The sequence below is a fragment of the Mustela nigripes genome, chromosome 13, assembly GCF_022355385.1.
Source record: "Mustela nigripes isolate SB6536 chromosome 13, MUSNIG.SB6536, whole genome shotgun sequence".
Lineage (NCBI taxonomy): Eukaryota > Metazoa > Chordata > Mammalia > Carnivora > Mustelidae > Mustela > Mustela nigripes.
In genome coordinates this window covers 80,603,240-80,615,553 of record NC_081569.1, presented here as the reverse complement: position 1 = coordinate 80,615,553, position 12,314 = coordinate 80,603,240, and the positions used below count along the sequence as shown (strand labels likewise).

General features: G+C 37.2%; 1 protein-coding gene across 7 annotated transcripts in view; it reads right to left on the bottom strand.

The window, feature by feature from the left end:
• NUBPL (NUBP iron-sulfur cluster assembly factor, mitochondrial) overlaps nucleotides 1-12,314 on the bottom strand; it is a 200,109-nt gene that overhangs the window by 24,032 nt on the left and 163,763 nt on the right. For all 7 annotated transcript variants that reach the window (XM_059371241.1, XM_059371242.1, XM_059371244.1 and 4 more), the window contains one exon: nucleotides 7,081-7,166. In XM_059371241.1, the coding sequence (XP_059227224.1) occupies nucleotides 7,081-7,166 (86 nt within the window). The remainder of the gene's footprint in view (nucleotides 1-7,080; nucleotides 7,167-12,314) is intronic.

Genomic DNA, 12,314 nt, shown 5'->3' with positions numbered 1-12,314 from the left:
GTGAAGGACCTCAATGTGAGAAAGGAATCCATCAAAATCCTTGAGGAGAACACAGACAGCAACCTCTTTGACCTCAGCTGCAGCAACGTCTTCCTAGGAACATCGCCAAAAGCAAGGGAAGCAAGGGCAAAAATGAACTATTGGGATTTCATCAAGATGAACAGCTTTTGCATAGCAAAGTAAATAGTCAACAAAACCAAAAGACAACTGACAGAATGGGAGAAGATATTTGAAAATGACATATCAGATAAAAGACTAGTATCCAAAATCTACCAAGATTTATCAAGAACTTATCAAGCTCAACACCCAAAGAACAAATAATCCAATCTAGAAATGGGCAGAGGACATGAACAGACATTTCTGCAAAGAAGACATCCAGATGGCCAAAGACACATGAAAAAGTGCTCCACATCACTCAGCATCAGGGAAATACAAATCAAAACCACAATGAGATACCACCTCACACCAGTCAGAATGGCTAAAATTAACAAGTCAGGAAATGACAGATGCTGGCGAGTATGCAGAGAAAGGGGAACCCTCCTACGCTGTTGGTGGGAATGCAAGCTGGTACAACTACTCTGGAAAACAGCATGGACGTTCCTCAAAAAGTTGAAAATAGAGCTACCTTATGACCCAGCAATTGCATTACTGGGTATTTACCCTAAAGATACAAACACAGTGATAGGAAGGGGCACATGCACCCGAATGTTTACAGCAGCAATGTCCACAATAGCCAACCTATGGAAAGAACTTAGATGTCCATCAACAGATGAATGGATAAAGAAGATGTGGTATATATGTACAATGGAATACTATGCAGCCATCAAAAGAAATGAAATCTTGCCATTTGCAATGATGTGGATGGAACTAGAGGGTATTATGCTGAGCAAAATAAGTCAATCAGAGAAAGAAAATTATCACATGATCTCCCTGATATGAAGAATTTGAGAGGCAATGTGGGGGATTTGGGGGATATGGAAGGAAAAAATGAAACAGGATGGGATTGGAAGGGAGACAAATTATAAGAGACTCAATCTCACAGAACAAACTGAGGGTTGCTGGGGGGAGGGGGGTAGGGAGAGGGTGGTTGGGTTATGGACATTGGGGAGGGTATGTGCTATGGTGAGTGCTGTGAAGTGCATAAACCTGGCGATCCACAGACCTGTACCCCTGGAACTAATCATACATTATATGTTAATAAAAAATAAAAATTTAATTTAAAAAAATATCTGTCTTACCATAAGAGAAGTATTTTAAATCTTGATCCAATATAAATGCATACTTATATATATGTACAACTGAGACCAAGTCTTTATGAAATAACACTTTGTCTTCCTAAGAGCAATCTACCCTAATATTGTTTAAAACCTTTGGTTTTGGGGAGCCTGGGTGGCTCAGTCGGTTAAACATCTGCCTTCAACTCAGGCCATGATCCTGGGGTCCTGGGATCAAGTCCCACATCAGGCTGCCTACTCAGAAGAGAGTTTGCTTCTCCCTCTTCCTCTGCTATTGTGCGCTCGCTCTCTCTCTGTCATAAACAAACAAACAAATAAATAGATAATCTTAAAATAAGAATTCTAAAACCTTTGGCTTCATCTTTCACTGTTTTGGTTTCATGGCTTATTGGTGGGTCACAACCTGCTGTGTAACTCTGGCCATTGCAAATACTTCCTTAATGCTTTAACTCTCCTGGCCCCTGTCCTTTCTATTCATTTCTACAAAATTAAATATTTTTAAAGCTCTATTCTAATTAAGTCTATTTCCCAACCAACATTATTTATGGACTCCTCTAAAATTCTCAAGAAGCAAGTTCAAATCCTCAGCTGGTTCAAGCTCTACCAAACTTGGGCCTAGCAGAGCCACAATGAAACATGCAACTTCAACTATTGACAAACTGAACAATCTCGAACACAACTTGTGATCTCCTGATTCTTTTCAGACTAAATTCTGTCCCTATTCTCGTCCTCTGATAGGACTATGAAAATCCAACTCCATTCATTCATTCTGTGTATATTTAGTTGAGAGCTATATGTTCTTGGCACAGAGGGAGGTAAGGGGTCCCTTAACTCAGAGCTTACAGCATGGCACTACAAATGCTGTAGTAAAAATGAAAGTACTGACAAATATGAAAACAGTTACAAAAAGGAAAATAGAGTGTTACTAGATCACACACTAGAACGAGTTCACCTGGTTAACAGTCTCTCAGAAAAAGAATGATTTAATCTAAGTAGCAAAGGATAAAAAGGAGCTACCAAGTGAAAAATGAGGGTAAAGGGCTTTCATGTGGAAAAACAGCATGCTCGAGGCCACAAAGAAAGAAACTTTGTGGGAATCTACAAGAAGAAAATGATCAGTCTCACTGACAGAGAGAATGCAAGACAGAGTGGCCTGTGAGTTGGGGATAAAGACAACAGATTGTGGCTGGCATTATATACCAGGTCAAATGTCTATATGATAAGTATTTATCATATGTCTGCTATACACCAGGTAACTGAACATTTAAGAATAGTTAAGGCATGGGGCGCCAGGATGGCTCAGTGGGTTAAAGCCTCTGCCTTCTGCTCGGGTCATGATCCCAAGTTGTGGGATCAAGCCCCACATCGGGCTCTCTGCTCAGCAGGGAGCCTGTTTCCTCCTCTCTCTCTCTCTGCCTGCCTCTCTGCCTACTTGTGATCTCTATCTGTCAAATAAATAAATAAAATCTTTAAAAAAAAAAAAAAAAAGAATAGTTAAGGCATATTTTCTTGCCTTCCAGAACTCACTTCTTCTGTGGAGAGCCAAACCAGAAATATGTTCAAGTAGTTCAGAGAAAAGATTAACCTTTTTGGGGAGTATGATAAAAGCTTCCTAGAGAAAGTAATGCCTGCACAGGGATTTGAAACATGAATCTGAGTTCCCAAGCTAACAATGGCCTATCAGGAAAGGGACCAGGATATGCAAAATAACATGGACATGAAAGAAATCATGACTTTTCCATGAAAGCCCTACTTTAATAGCCCAAAGAAGAAATGTCTTGTGTTCTTCAGAATTCAGAACCCCTTCACCATAATAGAGCTAGTCTACAGGATGATAAGGTACTTGGCAAAAAAGGCTTCATTTGTCTTCTTTTTTTTTCTAATCAATAAGGGACCTTATCACAGTATTTTCCTTATAGAAGGCACTCAGTAGGAGTAAATATATATATTTGTAAAATAAACTACTTACTGAATTAAAATTAACTAAGGGATCCTTATGTACAGAAGGAATAAGAGGGGAAATATACTTTAATACTTCAATATATTTATCAGGAGCTGGGAAGGAGACTGCCTGCCCAAGGAGTCAGGGCTGGATAGTGAAATCCCTGTAACTCTACAAGTTCAAATGGTAGAAGAGCTCCAAATTGAGGTACCTGGGCCTCAACTGTAGAAGAAGCAATAAAAATGGGTAAAAATGACATAAGGCAAGAAGTACCCACCGTTCAAAACGTGTAAGATTGAAAAAAATTTATTATTTAAAAAAAAACAGTCTATCTACAAAAACTGAAATAATCCAGGATTTGGCAGAGCTGATATGATTTCAGGCACAGAACAAAGAATTCCACAGTTATCTCTTCTTCTCCTTCACCTATCCAAGCCTTGAGGGTTTTTTTTTTTCCCCAAGATTTTATGTATTTATTTGTGAGAGTGAGTGAGTGAAAGAGAGAGCACACGAGTGGGGGGAGGGGCAGAGGGAGAAGCAGACTCCCTGCTGAGAAGGGAGCCCTTTGTGGGGCTGGATCCCATGGCCCTGGGGTCATGACCTGTGCTAAAGACAGATTCTTAACCAATTGAGCCACACAGGCACCCCAAGCCTTTAATTTTAAGAAACCATTTAAATCAACTTTAAAATGTTCTTGTAGACATTACTAAACTGTCCATACCAATGAATTTCAATGACATCACTGTTTCCATGGTAACTAATGCACTTCAAAAGGGGCAAAAACAGAAAGCAAGACTAAAAACCAGGAAAAAAATGAAGTGGTATAAACAAAGCATAATATTACTCCTTTGCATTTATGGCACACTTTCTAATTTAAAATGTTCTGCCATTACTTAGACTCCAAGGCTCTTAAATGCCAGAAAGATCTCAGAAATAATCAAATCCACATCGCACTCACAGCCAGGATTCCCTTTACAATGCACCATGGTTGTCCAATTGTTTACAGAACTCATTGCTGGAAAGTTCTCTCATTCACTTGCAAAGATTACAGAGCACCTATCTTGTTCTGCAGGTTTAAGAGATGATTAAGATATTCTACCTCCTTTTAAAATTTTTGCTATTTAGAAATAATTGAAACATAGGGGTGAAAAAAAAGAGGGTTATAATAAAGATACAGGACAATGTTAAAGAGCCAACTTGGAAGGATCATCATTTCTGATGACTTTCACTTGTATTCCATTTCAGCCCCACACACCCATCCATAACCAACCACACCCCGGGCTTTGTCATGACCCAGAACCATTCCAATTCTGCAAACTTAAACCCCAACATTAACTTTCTGTTTACAAACAGCTCTTTCATTCCCTAATACTGCACTAGTCTATGAGCTTTATGCAGCCCAAGATCCTTCACGTGAAGTATTTCCTCGCTGTATTTCCTTGCTGATATCTTTAACTTTCATTTTCAGTGACACCCACCTAGCAACAGCCTAATATGAATGTAGTGACCATCCCCCTTCCCCATTGTTATGTCCCATAGGAGTCTCTGTCTCACCCTTTGTCCCTTTATCCTTGAGTGTAGAGGAAAATCTGTTAGAACAATTATGAGATTGTTGCCTCTTTACTTACAGGGCCATAAGAATCAGGTGCTGTGGATAAGTGAAAATAACCTAAAGACTTAAAGGTACATGTGCTGAATTTGCCAACTATGGTCATTAGACCATAGACTAGTAAAGTGCATGTAAAACCTGCCCCGCAGTCATAGTCACATCAAGTGACAACACTGGCTGAAATAGTCTCTTGGTGTACAAAATAATAATTTACAGAGTGAAGAATAAAAAGTGCTGGTTTCTGCTTTTTTTTTTTTTTAATATTTATTTATTTATTTGGCAGACAGAGATCACAAGTAGGCAGAGAGGCAGAGAGAGAGGAGGAAGCAGGCTACCCGCTGCATAGACAGCCCGATGCAGGGCTCGATCCCAGGACCCTGAGACCGTGACCTGAGCTGAAGACAGAGGCCCCAACCCACTGAGCCACCCAGGAACCCCTGGTTTCTGCTTTTAAAAAACTTTTCCCCCAAGAATTTCATAATGCTTTTAAGTAAACAACATATGCCTCTATCTTCATCTTACAGAATGAGAAATTAAGCATTCACTGATATGCTGATAGGATTACTACTGCCTTTGGAGTGGCAATAACAGACCGTTGGCCCTGTTACATAATTTCTGCTAGAAAGAAGGATTATGTATCACTTGCTCTCATAATTTTTGGCAGATAGCTCTCTAACTTTTTGCTGACTTATATTTTAAAATCCAATATAAATATTCTTATTTAGTTATTTGGGTAGGTAATACTTGCACCTGGTTTATCTTGGAGGGCATAATAGGAAGTCACATTGCTCAAACTATGTGTTTGAGACATTTTTCTATGGTGCTCATTTGGTTACCATTGCTTTAAAAAAATTTCCAAGCTAAAATTCACAACAGAGAATACAATGGGGGTTTTATCACTCATTTATCCAAATATAAAGACTGGACTTTAATACTTTCTGATCATGGAAATACTCTGAGATTATCCTTATCGGGCTCTTCAATTGTCCTAAGACAATGCTCTCAGATTATCCTTATCGGGCTCTTCAATTTTCCTAAGACTTCAATTTCCCAGTGCAAAGCTCCATGGAGTGTTAATGCCTACAGCTCTGCACTAACCGGCAAGGAGAAGAGATACCTGTCAAAGAGGATCATCTCAACTCCACTACTCTACTGTTTTACACTTCTCAGATGTTCCCCTGAGAGAAAAACATCTATGAGAGTCCATTCATGCTAGTGCATCACTGGATCTCATACCATTTCAGTTTCACTGAAGAATTCAATGAAAGTTATAATTCTTTCCATACCAAAACAAACTCAAAGTGAACATATCATTTGGGGATGGGGAAAAGGAGGAGGGAGAAAGAATCATGAGACCCCTGAAGCTAATTCATGGCTGAAGTCTAAAAAACTCTGCTCTATAAGCTTTAAAATCTATTCCTGAATTAAACTAGGCCACTAGATAGTCATATAGATAGAGGCATCACATTGGCTTTGTACAAAAATGCTTGTTCTAAACCATACTCTGACGTAAGTCCACTTGCTTTTGCTGATGCACACTAGGAGGAAGAAACCTCTATGGTTAAAAAAAAGGTAATGAGAGTGTGTTTATCATATAAAGGGTTACTTTATTCAGAGAACCTAGGAGAGATTTATGCCTCTCTGGTCTCAGTTGCTGTGCTCTGTCCAACCTTATAGAAATGGGCAGTTTTATAAAGGCCCTACATGGTTGCTAGAAAATTCATGGATTACTTCTGGCATGTATTTAAGTCCCTTAATGGCCTGCAGTTTGTTTACAGATTCACTTCTGTTTCTGATTTTAATTGTGTTTTGTCTTAATACTATTACATTTTTATTTTGTCATATTGCATAGAAAATCCTTGGATATTTTTTAGAAGGTGGTGACCTATGAATGAGTTATGAATGAGACAGATGGAAAAAAATCACCGTTTTCACCTGTCCTCCTATCAGTGCCTTATTCAAGTATCTCCTTCTAAACACTGATGTGGGGGTGTTTTTGTCAATAATATCTGCAAGTATCTGGAGAGGTAGTACTTGGTCACAAAACTCATACCTGAAAGATGTTTCAGAATTCTTCTAAAAATATTTTAATGCAATTAGAATTTTTCTTGATTAATATAATATATATACGTGTTTGCACCTGTATGCATGTTGTTAAAGTAACCATAAAGATGAAGTAGGTTTTTCTACAGATTTCTGTAAGAACTAAATTAAAATTTGGACTGTATTTCTCAATGACTTGTTTCTTCAGTTAGAGTGTTTCATATAATAACAATGAAGCTGTAAATGCTTACAGGCACATGGACTTTTCGAAACATCTCAGCACCCTTGCGTGCATCCATCAGTGCAATGTCCTGGGGTGTGGAGACAATCACAGCACCTAGCCAAGAGAAAACAAAACAAAAAGAAAGTAAAATGATGCCATCATTTAATTCTCTATGGAAAGATTACTTCCATAATTATATTGCTTACATGCTTAAAGAGTACTACATTAACTAGGTAATTTGTATACAGTTTATTTTATTTATTTATTTTTTTAATTTATTTATTTGACTGGCAGAGATTACAAGTAGGCAGAGAGGCAGGCAGAGAGAGAGAGGAGGAAGCAGACTCCCCACTGAGCAGAGAGACCGACGTGGGGCTCGATCCCAGGACCCTGGGATCATGACCTGAGCCGAAGGCAGAGGCTTTAACCCACTGAGCCACCCAGGTGCCCCTGTATACAGTTTAGACACATGAATGGGAAAGATGAGGAAATGTCTACCTTGCTCTTGCCTATTTTTGACTCCTCAGTTCTAAAATAATAACTGACTGACCAATGATTCAAGATCACAGATATATCATCAGAACTTTCTTCCAGACAATGTGCTAGTTAGAAGATGCACAAGACAGGCACTACTTTCAAGAAGCTAATAATCTATTTGGAAAATCCAAAAATTAAGGATCACAAAACAATGTGCTAAGCAATGTAACAGAAGTATAAGTATGCCTCTTTGATACTCTGGAGTTAAAAAGGAGAAATAAAGGAAAAGAGAAGTAATTCATTCTATGGGTCAGAAAGGCAAAGATGATAATGCATGGGATGAAAAAGGAGAGAGGGAAGGTTTCAGAGAGAGGTGATTCCTGAGCTGAGTCCTGAAAGTTTGTATTAAAGAAACTCACTAGTGAAGAAGGCCCTATGGAGAATAGTTTGGTGGGTAAAACTAGAAGTTGTGATAGAAACTGAGATGCAAAACAGAGGTGGCCTCGATGAAAGCAGTACCAAAAGTAAGTGGAAATCAAGGCTTTCCTAGGTTTCTACTATGACCCTGCAGAAACCAGATGGTTCTACCATAGTGTTTTGAGAGAAAGTGTTGTGTAAACTTTTAAGTAGAAACACCAGAGGGGAGGTTATGATTTGTAGTTTGTGATTTCTTAAATTTTGTGGGTTCTTCTAGATGATAACCTAAAAAATAATTAAAATAAACATATCCTACGTGACCTGGATGACCATATCTTCTAAATAAATATACATTGACATGATATTTCAGAGCTCCAAACCATCAAATTGGTACCAAGTGATAGTAGTTCATCACAACTTATGAAAAGATAGGTAGTATCAACAATAAATAAGGGACTATAGCAAATGAAGATCATAAGATACTACGAAGTATTGCTGAAGGGATATTTTGAAGTCAAAACAAAGACAAGTAGCCGGGGAACCAAGTTAGCACAAAGCACACTGCAGTACAAGCTTGCCAAACAAAAAATGTGTGCTATAAGAGTTAGCTACAAATTCATCTTGCAATCAGTATTTTCCTTTCAGCCAAAACACACTCTAACTTTACTATTAATGTCATTAATTTTAATTTTATTGATTTTTTAAAGTTTTGCTTTTTTTTACTCTAATGTTTTTAGTTTTTAAAATATTATTTAAGAACTATAAATTTAAGAAATTTACATTTACACATAGTTAAGTAGTCTTATGATAAAAATAAGTCAATATGGGGTATGGAACAAATTATTTTTCCCTCAGAAGGAGGGCCTATTCATTACTCAAGTCTGAGAAACACTACCTTTGGAATTCCAACAGAATCAGAATTCAAATTTTTATTCCATAGCCAACTTCCTCTGTCACTAAGGTAATTACCTTAATCTCTCTGAGATTGGTATTATCATGCCATTTTGTAGATGAGGAAACTAAATTTCAGAGAAATAATTAAATGAAACTAATATACCGAAGATGCCTGACATGATGCCTAGACACAGGATAAACATTCAGTCAATAAAAGGTAGTTGATGTTCTTGTCGCTCATATAATCACATTATCTTTATTACTGTTATTAATAAAATATCTTAGAAGTTGCTGGGAAGGTAAATTCTATACGTACCATCAGGCAGCTCATTCTACTTTTCAAACTGTTCCATGGGTCACTACAGCCTTCTATTTTTATTTGCTCTGCCCAAGGAACCAAAAACTAGTCAACCGTTCTCTTTCCTGTCTTTCAAAGATTGATGGAAATCACATCTCTGTAAAAACTGTACTCAACTCTACTTCACAGATCCAATATATATCCACAATTTGTCACCTTCTAGGTTCTTTTATCAATCTATTTAAACTGTTTTTTCATATCCAGGCATTTGGAAGGAATCAGATTCCAGTACTGCCCCCATCCAGCTGTGTGACTGACCTTTGGCAAGTAACTCAGACTCACTCTAGGACTCAGTTTCCTTAGCTATAACATTAATGCAAGGACTAGATAGTCTCCAAGGTCTCAGCTAGCTCTGATTATATGCTTTAGCACTGCCTCTTAACTATAGTTTCTAAAGCCACTCCTGTTCATCCTGACTGTTCAGTGAACCTATTTAAGTGAATGTGAAATACTATCCTACTCCAAGAATAATGACCTCTCAATAGCAGAGCTACTCTCTTCATGTAAATAAAACCTCCTTGGCTATTTCCACCAAATTCTATCTTAATTATATACCTGTACACAGGGAGTTTTCTATTGCATTAGCCCTAAAAAGCACTTTTAGCTTTCACAGGATATACTCATTTTATTATTCTAAATTACCTTTGTCTACTATTTGTATTACCACTGTATAATACAATTTCATGGACAGTTATGATTTTTCTCATTTTTTAATCAAACAAAACTGCTATAATGCTATGTACAAAATAGGCACTTAACAAAAAATAGGTGATTTAAATAATTTCCTTTTATTTTCAAATCATCTATCCTGGACTCCTGCTGCATGAACTCTTAGTGGGTAACTCCTTGAACTAGGAGTTAAGAGCTCTGGATTCTGGCTCTGTTTACTATGTCTTTGTAACTATACAACCTTGAATAGTTCACTAAATCTCAATACATCTCAATGAACTCTTCTAAAAAATCCACCTATTTCCATTGTTCCTATTTAACTTAAAGAGATATCCCATTTAAAAAAAAAAAAAGAATGTGAAAGTGTTATAAAAATATTTGGTGACATTATTTTGATAGCTATAAGATCCTAGAGAGAAGGACTGAAGTGCCTTGGTTTTTCTCTGTACTTAACCCTAACACAGTATCACAAGTAAGCATCCAAAACATTTGAGTTTCTCTGTAATCTAAATAGTACCATTCATACACCAATTAATAACAACTTTTTAAAAAAAGATTTTATTTATTTATTTGACAAAGACAGACTGTGAGAGAGGGAATACAAGCAAGGGGAGTGGAAGAAGCAGGCTTCCTGCCAATCAGGAAGCCCAATGTGGGGCTCGATCCCACAACCCTGGGATCATGAGCTGAGCCACTTAATTTAACCAACTGAGCCATCCCGGTGCACCTAGTAACAACTTTTTGACAAGGACAATGAACATCTTCTATGTCTCATCAAATACTTACAAGATGTAAACATTCCATTAGAACAACTAACCATATATATAAAAGATTTTTGCGGGGTGCCTGGGTGCTTCAGGTGGTTAAGCATCTGCCTTTGACTCAGGTCATGATCCCAGGGTCCTGGAATTGAGCTCCACACCGGGCCCCTTGCTCATTGGGAAGCCTGCTTCTCCCTCTCCCGCTGCCCACTCTCCTTCATGCTGGTATGTAGGTGCTCTCTCTCACTCTCAAATAAATAAAATCCGTATAAGAGTTCTTTTGCTGAAGTACATGTTCTTAAATAATTAAGTTCTTAATCACAATGTAATCAGTCTTTAGGATTATTCGGAAAAAAAATTTCTAGCCTTCTTTGAAGAATACAAAAACAACTGGCTCATGCAAAAATCACTATTTCTTTTGTTGTATCAATTTTTATTTTATTTTTAATATTTTATTTATTTGTCAGAGAGAGAGGGCATGCAAGCTCAAACAGGGGGAGTGGCTCACAGAGGGAGAAGCAGGCTCTCCACTTAGCAAGGAGCCTGATGTGGGACTCGAACCCAGGACCCGAGATCATAACCTGAGCCAAAGGCAGATGCTTAACAGACTGAGCCACCCAGGCATGCCTAACATACCAAATTTTAATACATCATACAAGTAACCATTTCAGATAGCCCTACAATGACTTTTAAAATGTAGAAGGAAATAAAGCAAGCAACAAACAAAACCTATGTTAAAATTAAATTTAATCGTTACTCATCAATCTGTGTCTTACAATCTAGATTTTAAAATTTTCAAGGAATTATATCAATTTCTTTCTTGTTACCATATCTCATTTCTTAAAATATGGTCTCTAAATCTGTTATTACATTTTATCTTTATGATTCTTGGCTGTCTACCTCATAAATTTTCATTTTTATCAGGGCAATAACCAATATGAACTAATCCAAATTTTTCCCCTTTAATACCATCACTGATGATGTCACTTCAGTTTTCTGATGGGAGGGTTAGTTGGGAAACTTGTGCTCTCTTTACTGACAACAAGGAATGTTAGTAGTAACAAAGAGAAGGCTCAGTTTGTAATAAATGGAAGTATCTTCTGGGGGTAAAACACAGTATCATAAAAACCCCTATCTCAAGAATCCCAGGGAGAATTTTCTAACCATTTTCTAGAGTAAATGTCTAAGTCCAAGCAATTAAATAATATTTTTAAATGTTATCTTCCAAGTTGTAATCTTTTTAAAAGGTCCAACTAACATCTACTATAAAAGATTATCTCGCAGATTCTGGCAAGTATGTAAACATCCTAAACAATAATTATTCAGAGTATTGTTTTAATTGCTAATTATCTTGACTATTAAAAAGAAAATCTGTAACTGTATATCTGAATTTTGGTCAGAGTTCAGAGAAGTGAAACATTTGAAATTGATTATTCCAGATGTTGAGCTGATCATAATGATACCAGTGTGGAACTACTCAACTATGCCACGTTAAGTCTCAGGGTATAAATTATATCTAATTCCCATGCTTGATTGAGAACTTCAGTGTTGGAACCCAATATGTGCAACAAAAACTGCTCATACCTAGATGAGTAACTACATACTTTACAACTTTTGAGTATATCAATATAAAGTCAATTAAGACTTAAAAGAATAAATTAACTGCTATTGTTTGTTTGTTTGTTT